General features: G+C 44.4%; 1 protein-coding gene across 1 annotated transcript in view; it reads right to left on the reverse strand.

The window, feature by feature from the left end:
• The window catches only part of LOC135081361 (uncharacterized), a 21,830-nt gene continuing 4,481 nt past the window's right edge, over window positions 1-17,349 (reverse strand). The window contains exons 8-17 of the mRNA XM_063976081.1: window positions 16,150-16,384; window positions 14,935-15,067; window positions 12,854-12,956; window positions 11,188-11,286; window positions 9,596-9,719; window positions 8,159-8,243; window positions 6,399-6,508; window positions 4,089-4,274; window positions 1,648-2,249; window positions 1-389 (exon numbers count right to left, since the gene is read on the reverse strand). Coding sequence (XP_063832151.1) covers window positions 270-389; window positions 1,648-2,249; window positions 4,089-4,274; window positions 6,399-6,508; window positions 8,159-8,243; window positions 9,596-9,719; window positions 11,188-11,286; window positions 12,854-12,956; window positions 14,935-15,067; window positions 16,150-16,384 — 1,797 coding nt within the window. The 3' untranslated portion in view covers window positions 1-269. The remainder of the gene's footprint in view (window positions 390-1,647; window positions 2,250-4,088; window positions 4,275-6,398; window positions 6,509-8,158; window positions 8,244-9,595; window positions 9,720-11,187; window positions 11,287-12,853; window positions 12,957-14,934; window positions 15,068-16,149; window positions 16,385-17,349) is intronic.

The raw sequence follows: 17,349 nt of genomic DNA on the forward strand, positions 1-17,349 counted from the left end.
AATTCGGCGCAATTCCCCGCTAATCCACGCTAAATTTTGTCAGTGTGTGCGTGCGCGCCGCATACGTATTGGCGCGCTCACATACAAACCGCGCTCGGTGCGTTTCTATGAAGATGACCTACTCATTTGTAATTACTCTGACACTGTTGCCGATAGTACATTGTACATAATAAAATAGATACATAAACAATACCATGTAAAACGATCTACAAAATTATCACAATGTGAACCTTATTGCTGACGGCCGAAGGTGCTCGGTGGGCTCAGGCTCAGGTGAGGTCATCGCTGAGGTGGTTGACCTCGTCGGTGACCTCGGCGGCGAGGTCGGCGAACTTGGCCACGTAGTCCACGCTCGACTCGGCCATTAGGGAATGGAGCTGGGAGTCCACCTGCAGAATGGTAATGTATTTTAGAATACTAGGTCTAGAAAGATACCATAGCGATTACTATGATGTGTCTGTATACGACAGAAATAGCTACTATAGCTCTAGCACTTACCTAGGATAGGCAAGTAATATTTTCAGGTATTATAGATAATTATATCATGCATCAATATAAAGTAAATATAGCTGCCAATTTTCTAGGACAACGGAGAAAAAAATGTTTTCTGAAAATCATAAATTATTAAATAATTCCTAAATTACTGCAGCAATAACCATTTATTTTTGCATAAAAGTAGACGTTATAGTGATAGGTAAATTTATTTACAAAATTCTGACTTAATGTAATTTTTTAGAAAATATGCTTCTAAAACTGTTTTTTTTCTAAAATCACAATATCGAATATTTCTTCGAAACTAAGCAAATACAACTACTAGTTCCTTTATCAATTTTATACATAATAGTAATATCTAACGATTGAATTAATAAAACAGGGATGTCCGCTTCTAAGGCAAAATAAAAGACTGTGGGTCCGTGTCTGAGGTATGGGAGCGGCACGGGACGGTGTTGTTTTTGACGTCAAACAAACGTCAGTGAGAGAACTCGGCACTCACGGCAGGCGCTGGATGCTAGATGGAAATCATTGGGGGAGGTCTATGTTCAGCAGTAGACGTCCTACGGCTGAAACGATGATGATGAAGCTAATAAGCGCCAGGAGTAAGCACAGGTTATACGGGTCCCGTTGATACCTTCCGCTATTGCTTTGAGGTGTGGTACTATTGTGGTTGAAGCTTCAGACACGGGATCATTATACATCCGCAATATTAGAGCGCTTTCACATTAGGGTGTTAGAAGCGTGACAGCAGCGTTTTTATAATGTGAAGGCATCCGCTGTCATATTATAGTATGAAATTACCGGCAGCGCGTCTGTCGCGCACTGCTAAAGTGGCCTAAATGTGAAAGCGCTCTTAATAGGGCTCCGGGGCACCAGGTGGCCGAGGAAGCTGCTGAGCGAGAAGTCCTGCACGGAGCCCTCGAACCAGCCCTCGGTCTCGCGCAGCAGCCGCGACGGGACAGCGACGCGACTACAGCGCGACATGCACGGAGCACTCACGGCCAGCTCGGGCTGCACGCGGCTCTCCAGGTGGCCGAGGAAGCTGCTGAGCGAGAAGTCCTGCACGGAGCCCTCGAACCAGCCCTCGGTCTCGCGCAGCAGCCGCGACGGGACAGCGACGCGACTACAGCGCGACATGCACGGAGCACTCACGGCCAGCTCGGGCTGCACGCGGCCCTCCAGGTGGCCGAGGAAGCTGCTGAGCGAGAAGTCCTGCACGGAGCCCTCGAACCAGCCCTCGGTCTCGCGCAGCAGCCGCGACGGGACAGCGACGCGACTACAGCGCGACATGCACGGAGCACTCACGGCCAGCTCGGGCTGCACGCGGCCCTCCAGGTGGCCGAGGAAGCTGCTGAGCGAGAAGTCCTGCACGGAGCCCTCGAACCAGCCCTCGGTCTCGCGCAGCAGCCGCGACGGGACAGCGACGCGACTACAGCGCGACATGCACGGAGCACTCACGGCCAGCTCGGGCTGCACGCGGCCCTCCAGGTGGCCGAGGAAGCTGCTGAGCGAGAAGTCCTGCACGGAGCCCTCGAACCAGCCCTCGGTCTCGCGCAGCAGCCGCGACGGGACAGCGACGCGACTGCAGCGCGACATGCACGGAGCACTCACGGCCAGCTCGGGCTGCACGCGGCCCTCCAGGTGGCCGAGGAAGCTGCTGAGCGAGAAGTCCTGCACGGAGCCCTCGAACCAGCCCTCGGTCTCGCGCAGCAGCCGCGACGGCGATAGCGACATCGACTCAGATGGCAGGAAATCTGCAATTTACATTTTATTATTAATAAAAATGCAACAGCGTACAGTCCTATCAACTTAAGCTGAGAATTGCATTTGTGTGAGTGATCGCCAAAAGTACCGTTAGTAAAACACATACAAATAAAATTAATGTTTTATTAAAAGGAAGTCTATAAAACACTTGCTACCAATTGGGCCGATGTAACGACACTTGACACATCCTTTTAAATAAATAAATAAATAAAAACAGGTCCTCGCTCAACATAATAAGCAGCTTCTCCCTCTGGACCGCATTGAACGGAGAGCAGCTCGAATCGTTGACTGCCAGGACATTTCGGATCGGCTTGACCCCTTGGCGCTGCGTAGAGATGTATCCTCACTGTGCATCTTCTATCGCATGTATCACGGGGAGTGCTCCGAAGAATTATCCGGACTTATTCCTGCCGCCACTTTTCGCCACCGATCTACCCGACAGCACTTCCACCCCCATCACTTAGATGGTTGGCAGTCCACAACAGTACGTTTCTCTAGAAACTTCCTGCCCCGTACAACCAAACTGTGGAATGGACTGTCGTCTGCGGTGTTTCCGGACGGATACGACCTGCAAGCTTTCAAGAGGAGAGCGTATCTTTACCTTAAAGGCCGGCAACGCACCTGTAACGCCCCTGGGTCTGCGGGTGTCTATGGGCGACGGTAATCACTTACCATCAGGTGATCCGTCTGCTCGTTTGCCTCCTATCACATAAAAAAAAAAAAAAAAAAAAAAAATGCCAAGGCACGAAGTACCTCGACGCTGATATTCTGCGAGCACCGTTTATAGAGAGGGCGTCCAGCCAGCCTTACAAAATACAACAAAAAGACAAACTTTATAAAATTACAAAATTAAAACAGAATAAAAACTTTTCGTTCACACCTTTAAAATACGTATTCAATTTGCATAATATTTCTTTCACTTGGCTGCTTAATGGATTTCGTACAGGAAATTCACTTACAGTAGGAGCCATTTCACTAATATTTGGAACACAATTACATAAAATTACACGTATCTGCTACCAGTACCGGGGGTGAAGTGAAGTATGTGAGCGACAAGGAAGCGGTGCGTGGCGGACGTGCCGCGCTTCAGGCCGCTTGCTATAATAAAACATGCGCGGGACGCGCCGCGCTTCAAGCCGATTGCCACTCTAAACTATCGGTGTGCACTCACACAAATGCAATTCTCAGCTTAAGTTGAGAGGACTGTAGTAGCCTTATTCACGTAATAAAACTTCAACGACAACAAAACACTTGAGTTGCGATCCTATCGAGTAATCGTTTTATAAAAATGACCCCTGTGAATACGGATTTAGAACTGTTTTTCAATGGGTCGACTTCTGAACGTCAGCGCGATCTTGACTGTCAAAATACGTGAATTAGGCCATAGGTCAAGCGCCGCAAGTGGAACTAGATTGGCCACACTCTACGAAGGGATCCCGATCACATCCCCAAGCAGGCTCAGGTTTGGAACCCCTAAGGAAAACGCAAACGTGGTCGCCCCCAGCTAACTTGGCGGTGCACTGTAGCAGACAAGGCGAAGAAAATCAAGGAACTAAGACAAACTATGTGAATTAATTTCAACAGGTTTTAACGCGATACGAGGATAGGTAGGTAACATTTAAATATTACCTGTATTTGCCTGACGTTTCGACCGAGTTATCAAACTATCTGATCTTAAATTCTGACTTGCCATCATCTACTTCGCCTTGTCGGACCGTCTTCATATTTCGTTAAATTAATTTAATGACACCAGAGTAACGCAACGCTTACGTTCATCAAACGACTACGCTGCTGTAAAAACGCTAGCTTGAATGGACTCTAGGACTTACTTCCAATATCAGCGCTCTCCTTTTTATCTCCATTGACAGGAGAATCGGCCTCCTTGGCCTCTGTCGACTCCTTGGGGTCAGTTTCCGGCTCGTGGTGGACGTCCGGGGTAGAATCGACGCCGTCCGTCGCGTCCGAACTGTCCGCCTTAGCCGATAGGATCTCGGACTTAACTTGTCTGGGGTCATCTGGAAATAGGTTCTTTTTAAATATGAAGCTGATGCCGATCCTAGATAATGAATGAATAGACTAATAGTCTTATATATGGAAAAAATATTTTGGACGAGTAATTGATTTCTTTGTTTTTCAACCGCGAGTGTTAGGTTTTCAATTTAATTTAATGCTCTCGTGTAAGTGACATTTAGGTCGTAATTTATTTTTGATGTTTCTGCTTCATGGTAATCTGTTTTTTCAACAATAAGCCACTTCTTTGGTTGATTCCTCAGATTATGTTTTCTTCGAGAGCCATACTTGTGTGAAAATTCATTTCACCCATAGATGTAATTTTAAATTACTTTTACGTTTCGTCCCTTTACAGGATTATAAAATAATCAGTTGAGATGAGACGGATATTTCGTATTCCATCATAGACAACCCTCAAGTAATCATTTAGTCAGTAGTTAGGTAAATGGGTATATGAGCCGACACTAGCCCATGTTAACATGGTCATATAAATGGTATGGTGAACTCAGAAAATTGATATCTTCATTTTAATTATTTTAATTTTTATACAAATCTGATTTAATAAAATTTATTTTGTATGAAAATTAAAAAAAATAAAATGATGATATCAAAGGATGATGGGCACAAATGTATGGAAAGTGGTACCCGCTCCAATAGCCATAACCAATATATATTTTAAAAGGCCTTTAGATGTAGGAAAATGTCTGCTATGGGGCCAGTTCTAATTCACGTTTTGAAAGCAGTAATTCCACTAAGTATTATAATGAAAGTATAACACAATCATCCATGTATACGAGTATGTATTATGACTACATTCTATTAATATAACTAAAAGAAGCATTGAAAAGGAAAGGATTATACCTACGATGAACTACCCAAGCTATTAGCCCTTTATTCGCTTTCATCATCATCATCATGATCATTTTAGCCATAGGACGTCCAGTTGAACATAGGCCTCCCCCAATGATTTCCACAATGGCCGGTTGGTGGCGGCCTGCATCCAGCGCCTTCCCGCTACCATTATGAGGTCGTCGGTCCATCTTGTGGGTGGACTTATTGGGTCTTGTGGGTTTATTCGCTTTAGCAACCCATAATAAAACCCTTAAGAAGTAATAAAACTTTAACCCCTTTATTAATAACAGTTACACTCTAGTTGAACTCTGGCTTAAATTGTCATTTGGTATGGAAATGTCATTTTAATCCAAGGCTCTTCCTAGGTGTAACTTTTTATTAATAAGGGGGTAGTACCTACTTCTTTAAATAAAAATATTTATTTCACAATTATCCCCATCAATAATTATAGAGTTAAGGAAGGATGCTGGAGCAGTAAACCCTTCCTGCCTCGCATAACCTAAGTACCATACGATGGACACGTATGATACTTCTTCTTCTTCTTAGTCGGTCCCTCACTGATGAGGATCGCGACCATAGATAGTGTTCCTCCACAGACTGCGGTCATAAGCTGTGTGGACCGCACGATGCAAACTCCCGCCCACCGTCTTCCTCACCGCGTCCGACCATCTCGTCGGTGCCCTGCCTCGAGCGCGTCCCCCTTCATACTGTATGATACTTAGGTTACACAAAAAGTATCTTTATCTTCGAACGCAACCAGATCTGAGGCTGGTAGCCATAGTAAATGTTGTTCGTCTTGGTAAGACCTTTCAAATGAGACTACAAACATAACTATTGGAGCCGGGTACCATTTTGCAAAAAAGTATGTATATCTTCGTACACAACCAGATCTGAGGCTGGTGGTCATAGTAAAAGTTGTTCATCTTGGTAAGACCTTTCAAACGATACTAGACACATATCTATTGGAGCCGGGTACCATTTTGCCCATTGTCCTTTCTGACTTCTCCATACCATTTATATGACCATGTTAACATGGGCTAGTGTCGGCTCATATACCCATTTACCTAACACCCTGTATAAAAATAAGTCGGGTTTTCCTTCCTGACGCTATAACTCCAGAACGCACGAACCGATTTCCACGGTTTTGCATTCGTTGGAAAGGTCTCGGGCTCCGTGAGGTTTATAGCAAAGAAAATTCAGGAAAATTTAACAAACGAAATTCCACGCGGGCGAAGCCGCGGGCGGAAAGCTAGTTTTTCAATAAAAATGTAATGTACCTTGCGCCGGCGCGTCGACACTCGGCAGCGGCGTGATGGGGATGCGGCGGTCTCCGTCATGGAAGTAGAACTGCCCGTTGGACTCGCTCAGCACGTAGAAGAACGACAGGCTGCGACAAAAGTGCACGCGTTGCAGCAATGGAAAGTAAAGGTGTCCCAAAATTAACGAAACTTTTAAATTTGCTACCATTTATGAAATAAAGTGTTGACAACCCTAAAAATAAAACAAATCGACAGCTGATAGTTTAGGGCTACTAAAAATGTAGCGTTACACAATAGAAACAACCTGTCTTCGTCCGCAATTCGAAAATTTCATACAAAATATGGTCGAAAATTCGAAATAGTCTTTTAACTTTGTGAATTGTGAAAAAAATTATTGAGAAATTCCGGGAGATAGGATCTGTTGTAGACGCCAAACACACTGTTAAAACAAGTCGTTAAAATGTCAATATCGAAGCAGTGCGGGAGTATCGGTGACAATTCAGGAATCTCAAATCAGCGTCGTGGACAAGATGTTGTGATTTAACACCATTAGATTTCTTTTTATGGGGTTATTTAAAATCGCAGGTCTATGTCAACAAGCCCACAACCACACGTGCATTAAAAGAAGGAGATTCAACGTTGCGACAACGAAATTCAGCCCCATTTATGCAAAATGGTCATGGGAAATTTCGACAAACGAGTGCGTTGCTGCGTGCGTGCCATTTGCCCGATGTGTTATTCCATAAATAACCCTATTCTATGTACTTTATGATCCAATAAAAACAATGTAATCAAAAGGCTAAAAGCTATGTTTTCTAGTTAATTCAAAAGTTTAGTTAATTTTGGGACATCCTTTATAATCAATGTAAAGCCCGGTCTGTGAGAACGTAGAATTTTGTCCAAAGACCCCAAGCTACCCATCCTTATCGCTCGCGGGTAATTATATTGCTGTCGCGACTGTGCGACGGGCGCCCGCAGTGAGTGTGCGAGCGCGACAGCAATATAATTACCCGCGAGCGATAAGCTACCCGCTTGGGGTCATTGGACAACATTCTACGTGCTTATAGACCAGACTATAGCAATATATTTTTTTAACTTAATAAGTATGTTATTTTTTCCAATATAAGCCTCTTTGGTTCTCCTGCGGATCTCCTCATTTCTGATTCGATCACGCAGGGAAACTCCGAGCATAGCCCGCTCCATCGCTCTTTGGGTGACCTTGAGCCTTCTTATGAAGCCCATAGTAAGCGACCACGTTTCAGATCCATATGTCATCACTGGCAACACACACGTGTCAAGACTTTTGTCTTGAGACTCTGCGGTATTTCGGACGTGAGTATATCGCGAAGCTTCCCTAACGCTTCCCCGCGCACGGAAAACGCGGCGTGGGACGTCCACCCACAATGTGGACCGACGACCTTATAAAGGTAGCAGGAAGGCAGGAAAGCGATATGGAAATCATTGGGGGAGGCCTATGTTCAGAAGTGGACGTCGTGTGGCTGAAATGATGATGATGATAAGACGAAATTCTATAATCAGTGTGTGTTACCAGTGACATACGGCTCCGAAACGTGGCGTCTCACTATATGCCTCATAAAGAAGCTCAAAGTTGCACAGCGTGCTATGGAAAGGGCTATGCTCGGTGATTCTTTACGAGATCGAATCAGAAATGAGGAGATCCGTAAACGAACTGTCACTGACATCCGGACTTCTTTTATAATCGCGATTAATTAATAAACATTAAATACCAAACATGGCTTTTTATATTAAGTACTCACTCTGAAGTGGAGGTGGGCGGCGGTTTGGGCAATATTTTCGGCGGCGCCGGAGGAGAATTCGGCACGATCTTGACTGGTATTAGATCTGAAACAAGATTTTGCATTTGGTTAATTATTATTACATTAATGTTATTATTACAGATTCTACGCGGTCATAGCGAGCAATGCAGCGCACACTTGCCTTGATCATCTAACAAACTGACCGCGATAAATGTAACGCAATGATTTAAGGCTAAGTTCAGGGAGTGTAGTGTGAGTTTATATCGTCACTAGTAAGCGCGCAAAAAATTACATTAACCTTTCCATACCCGGACCCCCCACCACTTGTTGTGCCCGGGCGTGTCAGGTTTCAAGTGACCGGGCGCGCGCTTATCGCTTTGTTTTGGTTCGTTCGACACATGTTTACATTCAACGCCGGTTGGAGTTACATTTCTGAGAAGCTATTGAAACAAAGTAACAAGATGTGTTGATACAAGAGCTTTGTGATGTTTAGAGTAGGCGCACACCGTTGATTTTTAGTTGGCCGATAGTTGTGCCCGATTTTAAATTGTATGAAGAATCGGCCAAATCGAATCGGCGTAGTGTGCGCACTCCCATACATGCCCATACTGATTAACTGCCCCACTAAACTATCGGCCGACGAGACTCTGCGGTTGACTACTCTTAGGCCCTTTTCACACGTCCCGGTTGCCGGCTAACCGGCGCCGGGTACCCGGTGGTGAAGTGTATGGGCATGCCGGATTAATTACGCCGGAACATGTGAAAGCTACGTACCATGCCCATACACTTCACCACCGGATACCCGGCGCCGGTTAGCCGGCAACCGGGACGTGTGAAAAGGGCCTTAGGTTGTGAGCTTGCCGTCAGTCTCCACAACAGTGGATCCTCGCCTGGCTAGAGCTGTGACGAGTAGTGTATGATGATGTTCACTCACTGTTAGGCGGAGGCAGCTTGGGCAACAGCGGCAAGAGTCTCTGCATTACAACTCGGCGGACAGTAAAGCGCTGATCTCGCTCAAAATTCAATTTAGGTTGCGAGCATGCCGTCAGTCTTCGCAACAGTGGATCCTCGCCTGGATAGAGCTGTGACGAGTAGTGTATAATGATGTTCACTCACTGTTAGGCGGAGGCAGCTTGGACAATAGCGGAAGGAGTATTTGTACTACAATTCGGCAGACTGCGAAGCGCGGATCGCGCTCCAAAAAATCTCACAATTCAATTTAGGTTGTGAGCATGCCGTCAGCCGTCAGTCTCCACAATAGTGGATCCTCGCCTTTTTTTCGTCAGGAAATGCATGTAATTGCATACCCACTGGCCCGGGGGAACCTTACTAAAACCTGACGTCGTCCTCCGCCCCAGACTGTGCCTCGCTCTGTTGAAGCAAGCGACAGCAAGCGACGACTGGCTATGACGAGTAGTGTATAATGATGACACTCACTGTTAGGCGGAGGCAGCTTGGGCAACAACGGTAGAAGTCTTTGCACTACAACTCTTCGGTCGGCCAGGCGCGGCCGGCCGCGGCGCCAGCGCGGCACGCCGGCGAGGTTCATCGTCTTCTGAAGCTGCAACAAGTGTATAATGAGGGTGAGTTACTGTGTTTCAAGAATATACTGATATAATAACTTTCTGTGGTAACAAAGTCATAGCACAGAATAAGTAATAGTACAGGTACAGAAGGATTACTCCGCAAGACGATTTAAATAAATGCGAGTCTTGCTACGACGCGATACAGTGGAATTCAGCTCGCACAGCACTACGTACCTACAATTTTATTCACCTACAAGTTTTGTCTCTTTCTATCGCGTGCCTCTGAACTCTTCTTACGCTGTTAGGGTTGCTGTCTAGTGAAAAAATAATTAATCTACTTATTTGTAATGAGATACGTATGTAGGTAAGTATGCATTCATTATGGAAAACCTTGGGAGAGGCCTTTGTCCAGCAGTGGACGTCATTTGGCTGAAACGAACGAACGCATTCTGAGCAGTAGTCATAGTAGGTTAGGTTCCTATACTATCGTAAGAATTAAAAAAAAAAAAAAAAAAAAAAATATTGATTACCTACATGGCCAACATACCTTTCAGCATCTTTGGGAAGCGAAAAAAAAGATATATCCGGTAGATTACTTTTCGAATTTAAACACCCGAACGCCGCACAATATTTCTTTCTCTTTATGTCCATTTTTAAATAATACTTCGATCATAGAATTATAATCATACTACAACGCACGCCAGCGTCCTGATGAGCGCGCGCGTGACACTCGAGTGATATAATACCCGCCGGCGGGGCGCTTCGCTGTAGGTAATTATCGGATGTACCGCGCGGAGTGAGCCAGGCCTGGTCATAGTAAGGTTATAGTGCACATTTGTATAGAGTATTAGCGAAAGTGCTAGTACGACGAGTTATTATACTTGGCCAAGACTCGTGGCAGGCGGGGCCATAAGTAATTTTTGAAACAGAGATGCAGGCTCGCCAATATTTTATTAATTACTAGCTGACCCAGCGAACTCTGTTCCGCCTTAAAGGCAATAAATAAATAAGCCATCGCATTTTTTCATTATTTGCTCACCGTTTAGACCTACCCTGGACTACGACAAATATTTTAAAACCAAAATCAGCTCAATCGGCCCAGCCGTTCTCGAGTTTAATCAGACTAATGAACAGCAATTCATTTTTATTTATATAGAAGATTACGTATTATAATCAATGCTATGCCTGCCTCTGAGTGACGTCACCCAAAACCAGTGTGAGTGCGAGAGAAAACGTGATATTATGCACTGTTTTATTATGACACCGCGTGACACGAGTCTTTCTCTTACTCGGCCTGAGTATAGTAGACACAACATTATTCCAAGACTTGATTCTTTAAAAATGCTTTTAATTCAGATCGACTAAGCGTAAAATTAAGACTCTCGGACTCGCGGACTATTGACGCTATACAACACGACTCTGTTTTGACAGTGCACAAAAGTATGAAAATTGCCTAGTGGTGTGAACTACATCCTATTATGAAACAAGATTATTTAAATATACCTCGTTGTCAGGCCTGGGCGCGATAGGCGTGGGGTGCCGGAACACCGGCGCCGCCGGCTCCTCAGGCCGCGTTGGCGCCGCGCCGCACGGCTGCTGCTTCTGTGAGGAAATATTAGATAAGAAAATATTGTAGTCACACACACCTTGGCACAGGCTTAAGTCTTGGCCTAGCACTTAGTCAGTGCTTGAGGTATGGGAGCGGCATGGGAACATGTTTTTGAGACGTCAAACGTCAGCTATAGTCTATCCAATATAGCTTGATTAGAATGACAGCTGCCATCAAAAGTAACGACATAACTTTGTAGTAGCGATCAATGAGAGCTTAATATTGGCGGACAAGAAATAATTCACGTCTGACCAACAAACAATATTTTCGACGACAGTGCTTCCAATAAAAATGTTAATTTCGTGTTTATGCAGCGTTAAATTACACCAATAAGTAGTAATTCGAAATTATAAAAATCAAGCTAGAGTATTATCGACGTCTCTACAAGGTTATCTCGAGTTACAAAAATGTTAGTGTTGGGACATATCGACAAATGTCATATTAAATTAAAACTATTTTTTTAACATATTTAACAATTTTTTTTTCTAACTAATTTTTTAACATATTCAAGTCCAGTTATACGTTTTTCTAAATGTTCACTATTAAAAACCAAAAAACATTTCATTCTTAAATAATCAAACATCGGAAATCAATCACCGGTAATTTTTTGGGTATTCATAGCACCGTTGCTCTAGAAGAGATGCCCACAGCCCTCTAGCGAGAGGAAAAAACCACTGAAGAACACTGATGATAATGACTACGACTTAGGTTGTACACCCTTGACATGAATTTTAAATTTTACTGTCTTTAAATTTAAAACATAATTGTCATTTTTATAAATAAAGATATGAAGAAAAATTGGGTGCATTTTTTTATATCATTTTTTCGAAAACTTATCGATACATCTATGTGAACCGTACGAAACATACCCAGCACTAGTCACATTCGTTTGACAGCCGTCATTCTAATCAAGCTATATTGGATAGACTATAGACTTCAGTTAAGCTTCAGATTTGTATGCTCTGTCACGTCATAATATGTCAATGTCATCAATCCCGTGCCACTCCCATACCTCAGGCACTGACTACGTTATGCGCTAGCTCTATAGTGTGGAAGATTGTTGCGTTGCAGTTCAAATGACTGTAACTTTCCCCCGGAAAACTTGACCTTCACTGGTTGGATTTTTATTGGCAGTCAAGCTGTAGATCTGTACACAGGAGTTGGAGCGGTGGGAAAAGAGAGGTGGGAATAATAGTCCTGTTTAGTGTGGAGGATGTAGTTGGTTAAATTCTCTGTACAAATCGGCGATTAGCATTAGCAGGCCTGTAAACGTACATCTCCCCGAGTAGGCATCGAAAACAAAACGCGCGGCGTAATCCACAAGAGATTCACGAGCGAAATTGTAAAAAATTCATTGTGAAAAAATCGCTATGGAACGAAGTTAAAATACGCGGGTGATGCGCTAGAGAGCGACACTGTAGCTTCTTATAGCAGTCAGCGAGACAAGCTAAATTACACCATATTGTTAACGACATTGAGCATACATTTTTTTAAATACCTTCGCGAAGTAAAACTTCTGTACGTAGTACTTATTATTATTCTGTGGTATTAGTATAGTACCTGTGCCGGCCGACGGAGCGCGCACACGTGTCCGCAGCCGCAGCGCGCTGCGCCCGCGCCGCCCACGTGCGGGTTGCCCACCATGGCGAGCAGACGCTTCAATCTGTTCAATAAATACATAAATATTTAAACAAGTGGTTAAATATCAGACAAAAATGTTTTTCGAACAATGGTTAGCTTGACTTTTAGTACATTTTTTAACTATGAGGCCCAGAACAGACGGTGAAACGCAACTGCAACGAAACTGCAACTGCTAGTTACTTTTGAGTTGCATCTAAGTTTCTGCCATAGCGTCCGTTGAGAGACCACACATGACGCGACCAGTTTGAAACTTTCAGTTTCATTCATAAGAATCATCAGAAAGTTGCAGTTTCGTTGCAGTTGCGTTTCACCGTCTGTTCTGGGCCTTAGTTAACATTTTGTTAATATTTAACCATTAGTAGCAAAATTTAACAATTAGTTATTTTAACTATGAATCAAAAAACTGGGCCTTAGTGATCACAAATGCCAAGTTATAACTAAGTTATTAACGCAGAAATGCAACACACACAACAACTAGGGACTGGATTTCGCTGCCTGCTGCTGGCTTTCCTGAACACTATTGTTGCTGGCAGTTTGGCCAGCAATCCTCTTTTGATATTATTTTTAACTTTTTTTTATGTTGTTTTAGGTTTTTTGTAATTACTTTTTTTACTGTCTTTGGTACTGTATAAATAGGTCTTGAGCAAAATATTTGGAGGTTTTCCATAAATTCCTCAATAGCTTCTTGCATAATTAGGTACCAGCTGCAGGCCTATCTCAGAAATATTATACAGTCCACTCGATCAGCTTTTAACAACTATAATCCGAGCCTTTTCAAGGCGTGAGTAAATAGGCACTTACAGGTCTGATATGTACCATCCTAGACTGCATCACACTTAACACCAGGTGTGATTGCGATCAAATATCTACCTTGTCTTGCATAAAAAAAAAAGTTATTCGTATTCACAAACGATACTTGCTAAAGTGAAGCAGCAAATCGAACGCACAGCGTTGAATAGCTCTATGATTGGTTCATGTATCACCCTGTGCGTCCACGCGCACTGTGAGACATAGTAATGTTTGTGAATACGGGCGTAAGGGCTATATTTCACTGGGACACCATTGCGGCGCAACCAGTCGCCAGCTACCAACAAAATGTATGCAGCTTTGCGCAACCAAACGGACACCAGGTGAGTAACTCTCTATAGAGCTGCATACATTTTGTTGGTAGCCGGCGACTAGTTGCGCCACCATGGTGTCCCGGTGAAATATAGCCCTAAGTGTTTTAACGGGACTATTCCCACCTCTCGTTCCCACCACTGCAACTCCTGTGTAGCCAGGATCTACAGCTTGACCGCCACAAAAACCCAACCAATGAAGGTCAAGTTTGTCCCGGGGGAAAGTTAAACTGTCATTGGACCCGCAACGAAATTAATCAGAAGAACATAGGAGGAGTTCGAAATTAAGGTTCGACTTCCCTCCATTGCAAAGCGGATGACAGGTGACAAACAAAGGTTTAAAACCTTTAAGAAAAAGATTATGCACCACGGACAATAAATTAAATTAAGGGGGCCTATCTTATGAGCAATTTTCTTGTGGGAGTGAATAGAATAGAATAGAATAGAATAGAATGTATTTATTGCTTTTTCTGTGTACAGTTTGCAGTTGTTAAGGCATAAAATTCGTTACAACAGATTGCTCATATTGAGCATGCAATATTAAATTGTACAGACGATGCCACATCGAGACAAAACCTATTTCGACGTAGTACTGGTGACTTTGCAACAAACACGTATAGTCCGATGTGCTACCGACCGCACTTATAATAATTTTCTTAGTATGTAACTTAGAATATAAATTATACAATGTGTGATGAAATGAAAGTGTGATCTTTGGAAACATGAACGTGATATAATGCTTAATTCAATACAACATACATCTGTTTCCGCAATTTATTACACCGATCTTGTCGCGACAAGGAAAAATTTCCGTGCTTTTAAGCGATTTTGTGAAAAATATTATTGGCAGGTAGTAGCCCTAAGTGTTTGCTAAGTTCTGACCGTTCGCTAAGCTGCGACATGCCGGCGCGGTCGGCGGCGGGCGCGGGCTGCGGCCGGTTGATGAGCTTGCTGACCAGCTTCAGCGAGCTGCTGGCCGAAGACGACTTGTGCTCCGGCGATGCCAGCTGCTCTCCTGGACACAAGAAGAAACGCAAATTCGCACTTATTACAACTACATAAGATGCCACAGTGTTAAAGTACAGTGTGATGTGCCGTCTTTTTATGTGCCATCATCATCTCAGTTATTTGCCATCATTCATCATCATCATCTAAGCCATAGGACGTCCACTGCTGAACATAGGGCTCCCCAAATGCTTTCCATGTTGCCCGGTTGGTAGGGGACTGCGCCCAGCGCCTTCCTGTTACCTTTATGATGTCGTCGGTCCACCTTGTGGGTGGACGTCCCACGCTGCGTTTTCCGGTACGCGGCCTCCACTCCAGAACCTTGCTGCCCCATCGGCCGTCAGTTCTGCGTACTATGTGCCCTGCCCATTGCCACTTCAGCTTGCTAATCCGTCGGGCTATGTTAGCGACTTTAGTTCGTTTAAGGATCTCCTCATTTCGGATTATTTGCCATCATCATCTTTTTATTATTTCTCAGATACAAATGGAGGGCGGCGGGGAGCACCTGGATGCGGGCAGATCGGGACCGGTCGTTGTGGAATCTGTGGGGAAACCGAGCTTTCTCCAGCAATGCACGAGCAGATTACATTAAGTTGAGGCAAACGAACGAAACATAAGATTTAGTCTGCACCCTCCACGCTGGCTAGACGAATCGGGCAGCAAACATCATTGCATTACTTAGTCGTCTCTTACGACATCCATGGGAATACTGGTGATGGTCTTATTCTATGGGAGAAGCATACGGCTGGTACTATCCACAGCATGGCCCACATTCAGCGTCAATTCCTTGTACATAAGGATCAAAACCGCCATAAGAGTTTTATACCGATTTTAAATCCGACAAAAATGAAACCTTGAGCTCCGCCTACTCTATTTTCTGCTTGGCCTAAGAGCGCTTTCACATTAGGGCGTTAGTAGCGCGACAGCAGCGCGGCAGCGGCGTTTTTATAACGTGAAGGGAGGCATCAGTTGTCACATAGTATGAAATTTTCGGCAGCGCGTCTGTCGCGCGTTTGTCGCAAAAGATGTGAAAGCGCTCTAAAAATTAACTTCTAACTTCCTTTTGTACCTTATTTCATATGCAATTCTCACCTTTCCTCTCATCTCCAGACAGCGCATCATTGCTATCATGACTGAACGCGTGCTTCGGCGAGAATATATCAGTGTCGCTCTCCTCCACCGAGCCCTCTGCCTTCCTGTCAGGCTGTCGGTCTACGTCGGGCTTGCTTGCCGGCTGATCGGGCTTGCTAGCCTTCTGAGGCTGTGGCAACGGGGGCGTAGGCTCCGCCCACCAGTAGTCCAGTTCTAGCTTAGAACGGGATCCGAACTGAAAGAGAAACCTTTGTGTCACTAGGTGTCAACTATCAAACTACAATTTTGTAGTGTAAGGATATCTACTAACGCACGTAAACCAAAACCTATTTAGAAAAAAAGACACCCAAAAAGGAAACAAGACTAGACCCAGTTCATTCAAGGACAGCCACTCTGCCATCTAACGGTTAATTTCTTTCTATGACAGTGACCATGTAGATTTAAAGAGGCCATAGCGCAGAAGTGTCTCAAATCTGTGTTACCATGAACATGACCCTATAGAACAAAAGACGCTACAGCGTCTATCAATCGCATAGAGTATGGATTTTCTGACTCCTATCTCTGTGCCATAGATCGGCAGACCATGTATAACAGAGGACGGCACTGAAACTGTTCTCTTCGGCTCCTCCTCTGGCTTGGGCTCCGAGATCTTACTAGAGAACCAGGAGGTTCTCTTGCTTTTTCTCTATCACCAGCGTCAATATGGCAATCTTGGTCTATGACCAACATGCGTAAGACCACTGAGAACACTACCCGTACGATACAATCTGCTACTAGTCTTCTAACGATGATTATTTACTAGGGGGGTCTCCCAACGCACGGATACCTAAACTAATTTAGAAAAGTGACCTCGACTAGGATGATGATTCTATCGAATTGAAGAGCCCACAGAAACAGTTCTTTTTGACCTAAAATAGTTCTAAAGTCCGGTTGCCGAGCAGATAGAATTTCGTCCAATGACCGCAAGCTACACATCCTTATCGGCCGCAGTGAGTGTGCGAGCGCGACAGCAATATAATTACGCGCGAGCGATAAGGATGGGTAGCTTGGGGTCATTGGAAGAAATTCTATGTGCTCGGCGACCGGGCTTTAGAATGTTCTCACCATCAAGTACAGGTCTCCGATAGTAAGATCTCCCGCGTCGTGCGCGCTCCAGCCACGCCGGATCTGACGGAGCGTCGCGTCAACATCAATGGCAGG

The sequence above is a fragment of the Ostrinia nubilalis genome, chromosome 19 (genome assembly GCF_963855985.1).
Source record: "Ostrinia nubilalis chromosome 19, ilOstNubi1.1, whole genome shotgun sequence".
Classification (NCBI taxonomy): Eukaryota; Metazoa; Arthropoda; class Insecta; order Lepidoptera; family Crambidae; genus Ostrinia; species Ostrinia nubilalis.